This window comes from Phasianus colchicus, chromosome 34 (assembly GCF_987193195.1).
Source record: "Phasianus colchicus chromosome 34, bPhaCol1.hap1.1, whole genome shotgun sequence".
In the NCBI taxonomy this organism is placed as follows: Eukaryota; Metazoa; Chordata; class Aves; order Galliformes; family Phasianidae; genus Phasianus; species Phasianus colchicus.
The window spans coordinates 3,247,168-3,263,247 of NC_143469.1; the positions used below are offsets into that span (position 1 = coordinate 3,247,168).

The 16,080-nt window shown below is 63.5% G+C and overlaps 2 protein-coding genes across 5 annotated transcripts; both read left to right on the top strand.

The window, feature by feature from the left end:
- Window positions 1-219: 219 nt before the first annotated feature.
- On the top strand, window positions 220-3,108 carry RNASEH2A (ribonuclease H2 subunit A). Of its 2 annotated transcripts, XM_090128635.1 has the most exons (8): window positions 487-662; window positions 1,025-1,096; window positions 1,356-1,482; window positions 1,639-1,726; window positions 1,929-2,066; window positions 2,320-2,410; window positions 2,506-2,629; window positions 2,893-3,108. In XM_090128635.1, the coding sequence occupies exons 1-8, from the start codon at window positions 536-538 to the stop codon at window positions 3,023-3,025; spliced, it is 900 nt and encodes a 299-aa protein (XP_089984761.1). In that variant the 5' UTR covers window positions 487-535; the 3' UTR covers window positions 3,026-3,108. The 2 variants fall into 2 exon arrangements, with proteins under 2 accessions (XP_089984762.1, XP_089984761.1); XM_090128636.1 differs by lacking the exon at window positions 1,929-2,066 and having other exon boundaries at window positions 220-662.
- A 641-nt stretch (window positions 3,109-3,749) lies between these two features.
- On the top strand, window positions 3,750-15,764 carry MAST1 (microtubule associated serine/threonine kinase 1). 3 transcript variants are annotated; one of them, XM_090128940.1, is made up of 27 exons: window positions 3,750-3,860; window positions 4,043-4,074; window positions 4,926-5,014; window positions 5,494-5,569; window positions 5,822-5,900; window positions 6,630-6,793; window positions 7,110-7,185; window positions 7,552-7,758; window positions 8,122-8,223; window positions 8,620-8,740; window positions 8,829-8,896; window positions 9,128-9,213; window positions 9,299-9,507; window positions 9,875-10,013; window positions 10,119-10,251; window positions 10,503-10,668; window positions 11,149-11,250; window positions 11,329-11,451; window positions 11,705-11,814; window positions 12,010-12,137; window positions 12,324-12,481; window positions 12,556-12,717; window positions 12,961-13,190; window positions 13,456-13,578; window positions 13,968-14,104; window positions 14,178-14,347; window positions 14,565-15,764. In XM_090128940.1, exons 1-27 carry the CDS (start codon window positions 3,822-3,824, stop codon window positions 15,146-15,148), a joined length of 3,813 nt encoding a protein of 1,270 aa, XP_089985066.1. In that variant the 5' UTR covers window positions 3,750-3,821; the 3' UTR covers window positions 15,149-15,764. The 3 variants fall into 3 exon arrangements, with proteins under 3 accessions (XP_089985066.1, XP_089985069.1, XP_089985068.1); XM_090128943.1 differs by having other exon boundaries at window positions 6,648-6,793; XM_090128942.1 differs by lacking the exons at window positions 3,750-3,860; window positions 4,043-4,074 and adding an exon at window positions 4,277-4,345.
- The last annotated feature ends 316 nt before the right edge of the window (window positions 15,765-16,080 follow it).

A 16,080-nucleotide genomic window follows, 5' to 3' on the forward strand; every position in this document is an offset into this window, starting at 1 on the left:
GGATCTGGAGGAAGGACGCAGAGTTCATTTGTCTCGGGGGGGGGGAGGGGGGAGGGGTGGGCTCTCAGTTTCCCCTATGGGGTTGAGCGGGTCTGGGGGTGGGCACAGGGTTGATGGGTAGGGGAGAGGGAACTGGGGTCTTCTTGGGAGTGCTGGGGTGGGTTCTGCGATGGTTTTAGGGAATTGCCGGGTGGGGGGGAGTCGGGCAATTTGGGGGGGGTGGGTTCTGAGGTGATATTGGAGGGCTCTGGAGGAGGGACCGCGTTCTGACACCACCCGCAGATGTTTGTGAACGCGGTCGGTCCGGCAGTCCTATGGGAAATCCCCACCCACCCAACTCCGGGCAGCGCTATAGGACCCCCCACCCTCGCCCCCGACCCTATGGACTACGTTTCTCAGAATGCTTTGCGCGGCAACGACCCTCCGAGGCCACGCCCCTTCCGTTAGACCACGCCCCTCCTCGAAGCCACACCCCTACACGGGGCCACGCCCCTCCAGGAAGCCACGCCTCCTCCCTGAGGCCACGCCCCCCGCGATGGCGCTGGCAGCGTTGGAGCGGGACCCTGCGGGCGGGGGTCTCTTCGCCTCCCCCGTCCCCCCTTCTTGCCGCAGCTGCCCCTGCGTGCTGGGGGTGGACGAGGCGGGGAGGGGTCCGGTGCTGGGTGAGAGGGGGGGGGTTAAAGGAGGTTGGGGGGGAGTTGCACGTGGTGCAGGTTTTGAATGGGGAAGTCCCGTTATGTTGTTGGATGGGGGGGGGCGAGGGTCCCATTCTTTGTGGTGTGGGGGCTTTGTATGGGGATGGGGGGCTGCGTTATCCCGGAGTTTGTATGGGGGTGGGTTCTGTTACATCGGAGTTTATATGGGGTGGGTTTTGTGTCGAAGGTGCTCTTATGGGGGGGGTCCTATGAGTTTATATGGGACGGCTGTTCTGTTGTATCGGGGTTTAATACGGGGTGGGTTTCAAGGGGGTCTCCTTCACCCCCCCCCCACCGTTTTCAACCCCCGTGCCTCCCTCCCCCCCCAGGCCCGATGGTGTACGGGATCTGCTATTGCCCCAAGGAGCAGCTGCAGGAGCTGGAGGCGCTGGGGGTGGCAGGTGGGAAGCTGGGGGGGGGGCAGTGGAATTATGGGGGAGGGGAGGGGTTGTGGGCATGGGGAGAACTCAGGGTGGGGAGGGGGGTTCTGGAGGGGTCCTGGATCCATGTTACCTGATATAAAGGTGCCTGGAGGGGGAGGTTTGGTTTTCTTTTTGAGAGGGGGGTCTTGAAGTAGGAGGGGGGGGATTTAGGGATTTAGGGGATCCTGGAGGGAGGGGGGGCTTTGGGGGGGGCTTTCACCCCACTGTGCCCCTTCAGACTCGAAGACGCTTTCGGAGTCGGAGCGTGAGCGGCGCTTTGGGTTGCTGGAGGCGGCGGGGGGGCTGCTTGGGTGGGCGCTGCAGGTGTTGCCCCCCCAGCACATCTCAGCCTGCATGCAGCAGCGGTGAGCCCCCCCTTCCCCCCCCCCCAAATTCCCCTCACCCTTGGGATACTCCACCCCCACCCCGTTATCTTCTTTGGGGTCCCACCTTCTATAAGCCCCATCATCACCCCCTCCCCAATTTGGGGTGCTGGAAGGTGACCCCCCCCCAATCCCCAGGTCAAAGTACAACCTGAATGAGCTGTCCCATGACACCGCCACAGAACTCATCCAGCACGTGCTGGATAATGGGGTACAGGTGGCCGAGGTGAGTGGGGGGGGTGTTGGGGGGGGTGAAGACCCCACTTTGTTTCCCCCCAAATGCCTCAGTGGGGCTGAGCAGAGTGGGGGATGATTTGGGGGTGGGGATTTGGAGGTCTTTGGGGTGATGCTGGGGGGGTTTGGGGAGAACTGGGGGCTCTGGGATGCTCTTGGGGGAGTGGGGTACACGCTCTATGCCCCCCCCCCAGGTGTTTCTGGACACAGTGGGGCCAGCAGAGAAATATGAAGCAAAGCTGCGGGGTCGATTCCCGGGGCTGGAGATCACCGTGCGCCCCAAAGCTGATGCTCTCTTCCCCATCGTCAGCGCTGCCAGCATCTGTGCCAAGGTGACCCCCCCCCACTGCGACCCCCCCATCCCCCCACTGCGACCCCTCCTCCCCCTACACCATCACCACTCTGACACTCTCCCTGGCACTTTGACTCCCCCGTATCTTCCCCCTTTGCTGATCCCAAGACCTGAAGCAGATGCTCTTTTTTTTTTTTTTTTTTTTTTGGGGGGGTGGGGGGGGAGGGAAGTCCTGAGGGAGCCCAACTTGCCCCACTCCAGTTTTTCTCTACCCTCCTCCCCCCCACCCCCAGGTTGCCCGTGACCGTGCAGTGAAGTGTTGGAACTTCACAGAGGATTTGGGGGATGACATCGACCGTGATTATGGCTCGGGGTACCCCAATGGTAGGAGCTGGGGGGGTCACAAGGGGAAGGGAGGGGGAAATGTCATGGCAACCTTTAACTTCCCTCCTCACCCCCCCCCCGTTCTGACTCCCCAGACCCCAAAACAAAGGAGTGGCTGAGGAGGAACCTGCAGCCCGTGTTTGGGTTCCCAGGGTTGGTGCGGTTCAGCTGGGGCACAGCACAGGAACTGCTGCGGCACGGGGGGGTCCCTGTCACCTGGTATGGGGGAAAGGGGGAGCTGGGGGGGTCCTATTACCTGGTACAGGTTGGGGTTGGGTCCTGTCACTTGGTATGGGGGGGGTCTGTGGGAGTCTTGGGTCCTGTGGAATACAGGATGGGAAGAAGAGACTGTGAGATGGGGGGGGGAGGTGCTGAAGGATGCAATACAATGCGGGGGGGTCTGAATGGGAAGAGAGGATCACATTGTTGGAGTGCTGGGGGATGCGGCAGAACCCCCCCCTTATGTTTCTGTACCCCCCCAGGGCCGATGAGGACCCATCCCAGGACCCCTCTGCCCCCCCCTCGGTTCTCTCCTACTTCAGCCGGAGCTCCCCCCGCCGCTCCCCCCACCGCTTCTTCCAGGAGCGCAGCCTGAAGGCCCTGGCTGAGTTGTGAACTGCCCCCCCCCCCAAAAATAAACCACTCCTCCCTCTTCCCAAATACTCACCTGCCTTCAATAGAACCGTGCTTTTCATAAAAAAAAAAAAAAATAAATAATCCCAGTTTCTTTATTTAAGGGGGGGCAGTGACAAAGGGGGCGGCTATTTGGGGGTTGAAGCGTGTGTGTGTGGGGGGGGGGGGGGGACATGGGGGTGCTGCAACCCCCCAATCTCTTTGACACCCAAACCTCCCGATCCCATTAACCAGCGCTGGCGCTGTGCCCATAGTGCACCATGGCCTCAATCCGGGAGGGATTACGGCCATAATCCGGGGGGGAGGGGGCGGTTCGCAGGTTGGGGGGGGGGGCAATGTATGTGGGGGTATCGATGTGGGGGTCCATGCAAACTGCTGACCCCCCCCCCATCCCCTTATTCATTTTGGGATCGTTTTTAGGGTTTTTGCAGTGCAGTGACGTCATTTAGGAGTACTGAGATTTTTTTAGGGGGGCGGTGGGGGCGGGGGTCACTCGGGGTCGGGGGGAATTTGCTGAATTGCAAATTGCCGGTGTGAAGTTTATTGTGGAGATTTTTGGGTGGGGGGGGGGTGTATCGGGAACAGCGAACGCTTCAGCACCACGGACAGCGCCCGGGCGTGGCTTTTGGGGGCGTGGACTGGGGGCGTGGCCAAGGGTGGGTGGGGGCAACAGTGGGCGGGGCTTCGCTGGGGGGGTCCCGTGCGGCGGATTGCGGAGGGCGGCCGGGGGGGTGGGGTGGGGGGGGGCGGTTGTGACCCCCCCCGGAACGGCACCGCTATGGACGATTCGGGTGTGATCCGGCGACGGCGGCTGCAGGTATGGGAATGGGGGTCTTTGGGGAGGGGGCAAAGGCAATGCAGCCCCGATCCCGGAGGGGGGGAGCAGAAGGGCTGTTTTTTATTTTGGAGGGGGGGGAGGATGGGAGGGTCGGTTGTTTATAGGGACTGATTTTTGGGAGGGGGGGTCTGCCCCCCTTCCCCCTCCCCCACGTTTTGCAGGAGGAGCTGCCGCTGCCGAGGAAGAGCAGCAGGTGAGCCCCCCGCCCCCCCACCGGGCCCTTCCCCCCCTCCATCATTTGCCGGGTGGGGCCGCACGCGCACGGAACGCACCCCCTCCCCATCTACCCCCCCCCCACCACCACCAACAGCCCCGCCCCGGCCCCGCCCCGCGCGCTGCGGCCGCTGCCGCGTTGTCCCCCCGCGGCATAGCCTGGACCCCCCCCCAGCCCGGACCCCCCCCCATCCCGTGATGCCGATCCCGGTGGGCAGCGGCAGCGGCACAATGTTCCGCCGCACTAAGAGGTAGCGCGGCCTTCATCCCCATCGGCGGCCTTCATCATCATCATCCTCACCCCCCCCCCCCGCCGCATCCTTCATCCCCTGCCCCCCCCCCCCCCCGCTTTCATCCAGCCCCGGCCTTCTTCATCCTCCCCATCCTTCATTGCCCCTCTGTCTTCATCCTCTGGCCTTCATCCTTCCTTCATCCTCCTCCTCCCTCATCCCCCCCCATCCTCATCCTCACCCCTTCCTTCATCCACATCTCCTGGCCTTCATCACCCCATCCTTCATCGCTCCTCATCCTCAGACTTCATCCTTTCCTCCATCCTCTCTCCTGCAGCCCTCACCCCTCCATCACCCCCCCATCTCCCCCCCATCCCCATCCATCTTCATCTCTCAGCCTTCCTCCCTCCCTCCTCATCCTCCATCCCCTTTTTCCCTGCCCCACCCCATTACCACCCGTTTTTTGGGGGTTTTCTTTCTTTCTTTTTTTTTTGGGGGGGAGGGGGGAGCTGTTGTGGGCATGTTTTCTATATGCAAGGGATCCTACCCCACCTCATGCCCCCCTCCCCACGGTGTCCCCCCCCCCGCCGTGTCCCCCCAGCTGCCGTACCAACAACAGGAAGAGTCTGATCCTGACCAGCACATCCCCCACCCTCCCACGGCCGCACTCACCGCTGCCAGGACACATCGGTGAGACCTCCCAGAACCCTCCCCGGGACCCCCCCCCCCAGGACCCCACAACCCTGGAAGTCCCCCAAATCCCCCCTGAAATCCCCTCCATCCAGAGCCCACAGGGTCCCCCCCTATTTGCTGAGACCTATTGTGCCCCTCAGCCCCAATCCCCCCCACCCCAGACCTCTGTGGGACCCACAGCCTCCCCTACCCAGAAAAAGCCACATAGATCCCTCCAAAATTGCTGCCCCCTCCTCCCCCCCCTCCCCCCCCTCCAGAGGGACACATTGTCTTCCTCCTCCTATAAACCCACTTAGGGACCACCCCAAAGCCTTCATAGGACTGATAATCCCCTCCCCCCTCATTCACTGGGGTCTCTCCTGATGCCCCCAACTCTTTTCCCCTGAGTGTGGGTGGAGACTGGCAGGGTGGGGGGGCTGACAATGGGAAGGGGGTTTTATGTCATCCCTATGTTCTCCTCCATGTCCCCCCCACAGGCAGCAGCCCCCTGGACAGCCCCCGCAACTTCTCCCCCAGCAATCCAGCACACTTCTGCTTCGCCTCATCTCGCAGGTGGGGGAGGAAGGGGGGGGTCCCAGGTTGATGGGGGGTCCCATGGTGGGAATTCATCCCAGTGAGGGGGGGGTGTCTCAGTGTGGAGAGGTTTCAGAGCAGGGAAGGGTCCTAGGGTGGGGAAATGGCCGATGGCTGGGGGGTTCTGAAGGTGTGAGGTGGTCGCATATTGGGGGTGGTCCCAGGGTTGGGGTGGTCTCAGGTTGGGGGGGGTAGTCCTTGGTGGGGGGGGTTCACTGAGGTCACCCCCAGAGCCGACGGGCGCCGGTGGTCCCTGGCCTCACTGCCATCCTCAGGCTATGGCACCAACACCCCCAGCTCCACTGTCTCGGTGAGTGCAGGGGGGTCCCTCGGTACCCCCCAACCCCACAGGGAGACCCCCAACCCTCCCCTCCATATTGCCCCTCCCCCCCCCCCCCCAAATTGATGCTGGGTGTTCTTCCCCCTGTATGAGCACCATGAGTGTCCCACCAATGTTGGGGGGTTGGAATCTATTGAAGAAGGGTCCATGAGGTGCTCTATAGGGGTCTGTGAGGGGGATTCATGGGGAGGGGGTCCATGGGGGAGGGGGGGCATGGGGGAAGGTCCATGGGGGGAGGTCCAGGGGAAGGGGTCCATGAGGGGAAATATGGAGGGGACAGATGGGGGAATCCATGGAAGGGGGTCCATGGAGGCGATACATGGGGGGGATTCATTTGGGGGGGTCCATGGAGGGAGGTCCGTGGAGGGATCCATGGGAAGGAGTCCATAGAGGGGACACAGGGAGGGGGTCTATGAGGGGGTCCATGGGGAGAGGTCTATGGGAAGGGATCCATGAGGGGGTCCGTGGGGGGGATCCATGAGGGGGTCAATGGGAGAGGGTCCATGGGGGGGGTCCATGGGTGGGAGTCCATGAGGAGATCCAATTTGGGGGGGTCCATGGGAGGGGGTACATGGGAGGGAGTCCATGAGGGGGGTCATGGGGGGGAATCCATGAGGGGGTCTGTGGAAGGGGGTACCCATGGGGGGGATCCATGGGGTGGGCCCATGGGGGGGCCCATGGGGTGACGCGGGCGCGCAGTCCTCGTGCTCGTCCCAGGAGCGCCTGCATCAGCTGCCGGCTCAGCCCACGCCGGAGGAGCTGCGCTTCCTCTCCCGACACTTTGGCAGCTCTGAGAGCCTGGCTGAGGAGGAAGGAGGGGGTCGAGGGGGGTCAGCCCCCCGCCCCAGGTCCCGCAGCCTCAGGTGGGGCCGGGGATGGCGTGGGGTTTTTCGGGTGATATGGAAGAGTTTGGGGGGAGTGGGGCGATGGGGACATCAGGAGACACCTGAAGGTGATGTGGGGTTGGGGGTGGCGTGGGGAGACGATGGGGGCAAAGTGGGGGGGATTGGGGTACCAAGGGGCTGGGGACAGCAGGGGACACTTGGGGGAGATGTAGAGTTGGGGATATTTTGGAACCGGGGGACACTGTGGGGACATCTGGGGGTGATGTGGGGTTGGGGATGTTTTGGGGCTGGGGGGATGCTGGGGGTCCAGCAGGTGCCAGCATTGTCCCCCCAGCCCCGGACGTTCGCCCTCATCCCATGACAATGAGATCGTGATGATGAACCACGTGTACAAGGAGCGCTTCCCCAAGGTGGGGCCTGGGGGGATGGAGGGGGGCTACAGGTGTTTCGGGGGCTGGGACTGGTCCAAAGAGGGGGTTTGGGATCCTGGGAAGTGGACTTGGAGTGAATATGTGAGCCTAGAGAGAATATGGGGAGGGGGGGAGATTTGGGTGTTTATAAGGATGAGTCTGTAGGGCACTGGGGGAGCATATGGAATATTGAGGATCTTCTGGGGATCCATGGGGAACTGCAGGACATATGGGGTCTTGGAGGTCTTCTGGGAGTCTTTAGGATATTGAGGAAGCCTTTGGGATCTTCAGGTTTATGGGGGTTGTTGTGGGGCAGCCACGGGGGTCTCAGGGGGCAGCAGGGCAGCGTGGATCCCGGCCCCACAGGCGACGGCGCAGATGGAGGAGAGGCTGGAGGAGTTTGTGCGGAGCTGCGGCCCCGGGGGGACCCCACTGGCTGATGGAGCTCTGAGCTTCATCCAGCACCAACTGGCAGAGCTGGCACGGGACTGCCTGGCCAAGGCACGGCACGGCCTCATCACTGCTGGGTACTTCTATGAGCTGCAGGAGAACATGGAGCGGCTGCTGCAGGACGTGAGTGGGGGGTGGGGACACAGTGGGGGATAGCAGCACCCAATGGGGTGTTAATGTCAGCCAGTGGGGACCCAATGGGGGATAAGGGCACCCAATGGGGGTCAATGTCACCCAATGGGGGTCAATGTCATCCAATAGAGACCCAACAGGAGTTGATGTCTTGTCACCCAATGGGGGTCAATGTCACCCAATGGGGACCCAGCAGGTGTTGATGTCACCCAGTGGGACCCAATGGGGACCCAATGCCACCCAACAGTATTCAGTAGGACACAGAGGACCCCAATGTCACCCAATGGGCACCCAACAAATATCCCCCACCCCTGGGTGCCACTGGGACCCCCCAGCCCCCTTTACACTCCCCAGGCCTACGAGCGCTCGGAATCAGAGGAGGTGGCCTTCATCACGCAGCTGGTGAAGAAGCTCCTCATCATCATCTCCCGCCCCGCGCGGCTGCTGGAGTGCCTGGTCAGACCCGGGACCCCCCACACCACCCCAAAGAACCCCCAGACCCCCCTTCTCATCCCGCACTGCCCCAAACATCCCACAGGACCCATCCTTCCTGGTCACCATGGCACCGTCTCAGCCAATCCAGATGGGGCAGGGCTTCCATTGCCATGACAACAGACATGATGCTGGGACTGCTTCATGTCACTGCATGTCCTGAGCACCACTGGGGTGGGGGGATGGGGGCACACGGGAAGCACACGCGTGTGCGTGGTGCGAGCAGATCCTTGACCCGTGCACACACACAGCTGACTTTGCACGCACATCCTCTCACACAGACCCGTGTTTGTATCCATCAGTGTGCCACGGCGTGTGCACACATGTGACACATGCATAACGGTCTGTGTGTGCCCACAGGAGTTCGACCCAGCTGAGTTCTACCAGCTGCTGACGGCGGCGGAGGGGCAGGGGCTGCTGAAGGCCGACATCCCACGCTACATCATCGGGCAGCTGGGGCTGGCAAGGGACCCCTTCCCTGGTATACAAGTGGGGTCACATGGGAAGCACATGTGTGCTGAAGTGTGCAGAGCTTGCGTGCACACGTGTGACATCCCGTGTCCCTGCAGATGTGGTACACCTGGAGGAGCCCGATAGTGGTGGCTGCAACACCCCAGAGCCTGAGGAGGGGGCTGAGGTGGGCACCGGGTTGGTCTCTGTGTCCCCACATCCCCCCACGTGTCACCATTTCATGCCGTCATTCACATCACCCCACACCCCCCCCACATCCCCACATCACCCCATGTCCCCACATCACCCCATATCCCCCCATGTCCCCACATCACCCTGCATCTCCACATCATCCCATGTCCCTACATCACCCCATCACCCCCCGCATCCCCCACATCCCCCGTCCCCGCCCCCCCAGGCCCGCAGCGCTGTCCCCAGACCCAAGAAACCACCAGGTGAAAACGACTTCGAGACCATCAAACTCATCAGCAACGGCGCCTACGGGTGAGAAGGCGTGGAGTGGGGGGTCGGGGGGGTTCAGGGTGGGGGTCCGGGTCGGGGTCCCGGCATGACGGCTGCTTGTATGCAGGGCAGTGTATTTGGTGCGGCACCGCGCCACGCGGCAGCGCTTCGCCATGAAGAAGATCAACAAGCAGAACCTGCTGCTGCGCAACCAGGTCCAGCAGGCCTTCGTGGAACGCGACATCCTCACCTTTGCTGAGAACCCCTTCGTCGTCAGCATGTTCTGCTCCTTCCAGACCCGCCGCCACCTCTGCATGGTCATGGAGTACGTGGAAGGTGCGGTGTGGGGTGTGGGAGTCGCGATATGGGGGCTGGGAGTCATGATATGGGGGTGGGAGTCGTGATATGGGGATGGGTGCTCTGATATAGGGATGGATGCTGTGATATGGAGGTGGGTGTTGTGATATGGGGACTGGAGCCAAGAGTGTAGGGCTGGGTGTCGTGAAACAGACCAGCTGTCGCGATATGGGGTTGGGTGCTGTGATATGGGAAGTGGTGCTGTGATGCAGGGAATGAAGCAGTGCCACACAGGGTTGGGTGTTACCATCCAGGGCTGGGCATTGTGATATCGGGTTGGGGGGGTCGCGATATGGCGCAGGTGGGGCGGCTCATATCACGATAATCGCCCGTTTCCATCCTGCAGGCGGGGACTGCGCCACGCTGCTGAAGCACATCGGGGCGCTGCCGCTGGAGCTGGCGAGGCTCTACTTTGCCGAAACCGTGCTGGCCTTGGAATACCTGCACAACTACGGCATCGTGCATCGCGACCTCAAACCCGACAAGTAGGGGAGGCCCGGGGGGGTTCCCGGGGGGGTCAGGAAGGGGCTTTGGGGAGGTCTGGGGGTGTTCCAGCTGCTCCCCATCCCCCCCACCCCCCCAAACCGCAGCCTCCTGATCACATCGCTGGGCCACGTGAAGCTGACGGACTTCGGGCTGTCCAAGATGGGGCTGATGAGCCTCACCACCAACCTGTACGAGGGGCACATGGAGAAGGACGCCAGGGAGTTCCGCGACAAGCAGGTGGGCGTGGCCAGGAGCGTGGCCAAAGGGAACAACCAATGGGTGTGCTCAGAGGGCGTGACTGGGGGCGTGGCCACTGGAGTGTAGCCAATGGGTGTTGCTTGTGGGCGTGGCCGGGGCGAGGCCAAAGGCGGTGAGCGACCAATGGGTGTGCTCAGAGGGCGTGATTGAGGGCGTGGCCAAGAGGAGCAGCCAATGGGTGTTGCTTGTGGGCGAAACAGGGGCGTGGCTAACGCTGAGCCCGCCCCCAGGTGTGCGGTACTCCCGAATACATCGCGCCGGAGGTGATCCTGCGTCAGGGCTACGGGAAACCCGTGGACTGGTGGGCAATGGGAATCGTCCTCTATGAGTTCCTGGTGGGCTGCGTCCCCTTCTTCGGGGACACCCCCGAGGAGCTTTTCGGGCAGGTCATCTCGGGTACGGGGACATGGGGACGTGGGGGGGGGGCACACGGGGGATAGGGAATGTCATTGTGGGTATGGGGACACTGGGGACATGGAGGGGCAGGAGATGTCACTGTGGGTATGGGGACACTGGGGACATGGAGGGGCAGGAGATGTCACTGTGGGTTTGGGGACATTGGGGGCATGGAGGTGTCACTGTGGGTATGGGGACACTGGGGGCATGGAGGGGCAGGAGATGTCATTGTGGGTATAGGGATCCAAGCACACAGTGCACATTGGCTCCAGTATGGGGACAGAGGGATGGAAATGGTCACCTCCAGGACATGGGGACACAAGGACAGCAATGGGGACATGGGATGGGGGTAGGGATGGGGCACTGCCGGCTCAGGGACAGACATGGGGACTCAGAGGGGGCTGCTCATGTCCTGTATGGGGACACAGGGCTGGGCTGGGCTCTTGTGTTCACATCCCCATATCCTCACCCGCCCTCCAGATGAGATCCTGTGGCCAGAGGGGGACGAGGCTCTACCCCCTGATGCGCAGCACCTCATCTCCTGCCTGCTGCAGACCGACCCCCTGCGACGCCTGGGGGCGGGTGAGACCCAAACCCCACAGCCCACCTTACCTCTGTGTCACCCCACGTCACCCCACGGCACCCAATGTCCCCATGCAGGCGGAGCACAGGAGGTGAAGGCTCACAGCTTCTTTGCAGCGCTGGATTGGACCGGCCTGCTACGGCAGAAAGCTGAGTTTGTGCCCCATCTGGAGTCTGAGGAGGACACGAGTTACTTTGACAGTGAGTGACCCGCCCCCCTCCCCGGAGGGTCCCCTGGGGCACTGGTGGCACCCATGGAACCTCCCAGGACACCCCATTCTGTCTCCCCTGGGAACCATTAGAACCCACCTGTGGCTCCCCACAGTGGTTGTCCTTTCCCCATGGAAGCTTCCTGATGGCCCCTTTCTGATGGGATCATCTGAGCCCGCTTAGGGACACTTTATGCTCCTTCCCCCCCCCCCCTTCCCCCTTATTCCCTCCCACCCTCCTACAGCACGCTCGGACCGCTACCCCCACATCACCTCCTATGAGGATGAGGACACGACAGAGGATGAACCCGTGGAGATCCGGCAGTTCTCATCCTGCTCCCCGCGCTTCAGCAAGGTGGGGGCAATGGGGAGGGGGCAAGGGGACACGGGGCGGGGGGAACAGACGGGAGGGAACACATGGGGATGTGCAGCACAGGTTGATGGTGCACAGCCTCATCTGGCGTGCGCTCACACTTGTGCAAACCATCGTGTGAATCCTTGGTGGGATCTCAGCGCAGCCCCGCTGTTCCCCCTCCCCTGCCCCCCCCAGGTGTACAGCAGCCTGGAGCAGCTCTCTCAGCAGCCGGAGCCAAAGGCAGCCAAAGGACGGCCGCGGGATGAGGGACGACGGGAGGGCATCGCCAGGGAGCGGGGCTGGCGCACGGCGTCCCCTGAGCTGTGAGCATGGGGGGGGACATCAGACCCTGGGGGGGTACAACGGGGTCTGTGGGGGACACCTCTGTTCCTGGGGAGGGCGGAACGTGTGGGTCCCTAAATGGGTCCCTAAATGGGGCATAGGGTGTTCCCAAGGGGGTCTGCAGATGTTGCCCCCCACTCCCCCCAGCAGCACTCTGCTTTCTGCAGGAAGCGCCCACCAGCGCCTGAGCCCCCCCCAGCTGAAGGGGACAGCAGCCCCCCACCCGGTGCCCGGCGTCGCTTCTCGGCCCTACTGGAACCGGGACCCCCCCGCAATGGGGTCCCCCCCCGAGACGGCCCAACCGAGAGCACCCCAGAGGAGCCAGGTGGGTGCTGGGGGATCCCTGTGTGTCACCTCCATCCCCCCCCTCCCCCATCACTTCCATGCCCTCTCCTTTAGGTGACCGGGTGCAGCCCACCCCCCGCACTGAGCTGGGGCTGCGGCGGCCGCGACACCCAGGGGTGACCCCCGAAGGGGGGGCTGATAAACGCAGCCCCCGTGGACCTGGAAAGGTCACCAAATCGGCATCGGCCACCGCGCTGTCTGTCATCATCCCCAGCGGTGAGTGTGTCCCCCCCGGGTCACAAAGGGGGGCAAAGTCTCCAGGGTGGGAGTCCCTCAGGGATGGGGGCAGTGGGTGATGGTGCCCCGAGAGTCCCCAAGGGTGATATGGTCCCTTAGGACCCCATAACCAGCAGTGTCCTCGGGGTGATTGGGTCCTCAAGGGTGCTGGGGGCTGGCGGTGTCCCCAGGGTGGGGGTCCCAGTGTCCCTCTTGGTGGTCACAGTACCATGGTGGGTGCAGGGGAGGCGGCCGGCTCCTCTCCCCTGGGCAGCCCCATGTCCCCACGCTCGCTGTCCTCGGATCCGTCCTCACGGGATTCCTCCCCCGGGAGGGAATTGGCCCCCGCCGTGGCTGCCCCCCGTTCTCCCATCGCCATCCCACGACCCGGCAAGAAGTTTGGCTTCACTCTGCGTGCCATCCGAGTCTACCTGGGGGACAGCGACGTCTACAGTGTGCATCATGTCGTCTGGGTCAGTGGGAACGGGGGGGTATGGGGGTGGGAGGGGGTATGGGGTCATGGAGAGATGTGGGGGGATGTGGGGTCATGGGGGATTGTAGGGGTGTGGGGGGACATGGGTGGCAATGTGCATGTGGGGGGGATGTGGAGAGGGTGTGGGTGTGGGGAAGGGATGTGGGGGAAGATAGGGGGACAAGGAGGGGATGTGGGCACTGAGGTGTCTGCATGGTTTGGGTCCCCATGGTGGGGGCCATGGGGTGACGGCTCTGTGTGTGCAGCACGTGGAGGAGGGGGGCCCGGCACAGGAGGCGGGGCTGTGTGCAGGGGATCTCATCACCCACGTCAACGGGGAGCCCGTGCACGGGTTGGTGCACACCGAGGTGGTGGAGCTCATCCTGAAGGTCAGCGGTGCATGGGGGCTGGGGGGGGTAGGGGCTGTGAGGTGTGGGGTCATGTGGGGTCATGGGTGTTAAGGGGGTTGTGGGGGTGGTGTCATGTGAGAGTGGGTCGTGGGGTTATGGGGTCTGGGGTCGTGGGGTGTGAAGTTATGGGTTGTGGGGTCACTCAGTGGGGCTTGTGGTTATGGGATCTCAGGGTCATAGGGGGTCACGGGCTGTGGGGTCATTGGGGGGGTCACAAGGGTTGTGAGATGTGGGATCGCGGAGGCCAAAAGCCCCCAGGAATGAGAGGTCAGGGTGGGGTCAGAGGTCACGGCTGGCTCGTGGGTCGCGGTGATGTCACGTGGGTTCACGGCGGGGTCAGATGTCACCCCCCCCCAATCACTCCGCAGAGCGGCACCAAGGTGCTGGTGAGCACCACTCCCTTGGAGAACACCTCCATCCGCCTCGGGCCCGCTCGGCGCCGCAGCGCCCGTGCCAAAATGGCTCGCAGGAACCGCCGGGGCGGCGCCGGGAGCGGCCACGAGAGGTGAGCAGCGGGCCGGTCAGCACCGGGGCACCGGGATAGCGCGGGACCTGCAGTGAGTCCTCCCATCCGGCAGGCGGCGCAGTGCGCTCTTCCGCCACCTCGCGCGGCAGGCGTCCCTGCTGCACACAAGCCGCTCGCTGACGTCTCTCAGCCGCTCGCTCTCCTCCTCCGACAGCCTCCCCGCCTCTCCCACGCACGCGCGGGCGCGGGATCCCGCCCACCCGCCTCGCGCCGCCGAGACAGGTACCGGGCCGGGGGGGAGGCGATGGCGGCGGAGGAGGGCGGGAGCCGGAAGTGGGGGGGGGAGGAGAAGGGAGGAAGGGAAGGGCGGGGCTACGGGAACGGAAGTGGGTCTGGGAGGGAGCCGGAAGTGGTGGCTGGGGGATAACATGGCGGCCTGGGGAGGTCGCAGGGCCGAGGCCTGGTGCGAGAGCCACGCGGTGACGCTCGGTTCGGGCAGGGCCGTCCCCGCCCAGCAGCTCCCCGGGCTCCAGCGCTCCCCCGTCGCCGGCTCCGGGCCCGCATCTCCGCCCCAGCTCTCTGCAGGGCCTCTCCCCGAAGCTGCAGCGGCAGTACCGGGCAGCGCGCTGCAAGTCGGCGGGCAGCATCCCGCTCTCGCCGCTCGCCCACACCCCTTCGCCGCCCGCCGCCTCGCCGCCCGCTTTCCCCGCCAAGTTGCACGCAAAGCCCGCGGACTCTCCGCGCCTCGCCCGCCGGCCCGGCCCTGACAAGTCTGCTGCCCGCAAGTTGGGTCTCGAGCCCCGCAAGGACTTCCCGCCCGAACCCTCGCTGCACAGCTTGGCCGAGTGGGACGGGGAGAGCCCCGGTGAGGCCCCACCGGTCCCTGCCCGTCGCCTGGGCCGCCAGGAGCCGCCGCTGCTGCTGGGGAATGCGGGGGCCGAGGCGGTCCCCAAAGCGCTCAGCCCCGTGCAGGAGCACCGGGCCGTGCCCCCGGTGCCCATCGTGGTGGTGGGGTCGGGGTCAGCTCCCCCCGCTGCCACCCCCACCCCCGGGGATGGGGAGAGGACCCCCGCAAAGCGCTGAGCCCCCCTTGAATCCCCCCAGCCGCTGTACATAATGGGGCCCCAGAGCGTCGCAGGCACTTCTGCACCCCATGTACACAAAGGGTTCATACTGTGACACCCCCACAGCCCTTCTGCTTCCCCACAGCGTTGCTTCCCCCACCCCCAGCTCCGTTTTTGCCCTTGCTGATGTCACAGCGGTGATGTCACCGTGGAGAGGGATTGATGATGTCACAGCGCTGAGTGACGTCACTGCCGGCACAGGGGGAGTGATGATGTCAGTTCCAACAGGGAGGGCAGAAGCGTTGATGTCACAGTGTGGTGTCACTGATGCTGGTGGGGTGGTGATGTCATAGCTGTGATGTCACCAACGTGGCACCGTTCCAGCCGTAGGGATGGGGGAATGCTCCTTGCCGTGTGCTGATGTCACTGCTGTGATGTCACAGCACAGCCCCAACACCACTGGATGACATCACTGACCCTTTGTGACATCCCGACGTCACACCCCACCCCACCCCCCCATTCTTGCTATGCAAACGACCCTGGGACGCTGCGGCCCTCTGGGATTTGGGGCTCGGGGGCCACGGGGATCAATAAAGTGTGTACAGATCTGCCCGGCCCTGCTGTGCTGTTTATTTGGCAATCTGAAGGAGGGGCCTGGATGGGGATGTATGGGGGGGGTTGTTCCATGGGACCCCACCCCTTAACTTCTCCAAATTGACAAATTTCCCAAGCCCTTAAAACCTCCCAAGTTCCCCAAAGACATTTAAATACAGCCAAATTCCCCCCATCTTCTCCAAACCCTCAAACCCTCAGATTATAGAATTTCATAGAATCTTTAAGGTTGGAAAAGACCTCCAAGAGATCCCAAAGTCCAACCCCAACCCATCCCCACTGCCCACATCCCTCAGTGCCACATCTCTGTCTTTCTCCCGCCCCTCTGGGGGCGGTGAT

Bases quoted from the DNA above. Each gene is read 5' to 3' on its own strand.
- RNASEH2A (XM_090128635.1), top strand. From the start codon at position 536: ATGGCGCTGGCAGCGTTGGAGCGGGACCCTGCGGGCGGGGGTCTCTTC. The intron at 1,097-1,355 runs GTGGGAAGCTGG...GTGCCCCTTCAG, and splicing joins GGAGGCGCTGGGGGTGGCAG to ACTCGAAGACGCTTTCGGAG. The intron at 1,727-1,928 runs GTGAGTGGGGGG...CCCCCCCCCCAG, and splicing joins ATGGGGTACAGGTGGCCGAG to GTGTTTCTGGACACAGTGGG.
- MAST1 (XM_090128940.1), top strand. From the start codon at position 3,822: ATGGACGATTCGGGTGTGATCCGGCGACGGCGGCTGCAG. The intron at 13,191-13,455 runs GTCAGTGGGAAC...CTGTGTGTGCAG, and splicing joins GTGTGCATCATGTCGTCTGG to CACGTGGAGGAGGGGGGCCC. The intron at 14,105-14,177 runs GTGAGCAGCGGG...CCCATCCGGCAG, and splicing joins GCCGGGAGCGGCCACGAGAG to GCGGCGCAGTGCGCTCTTCC.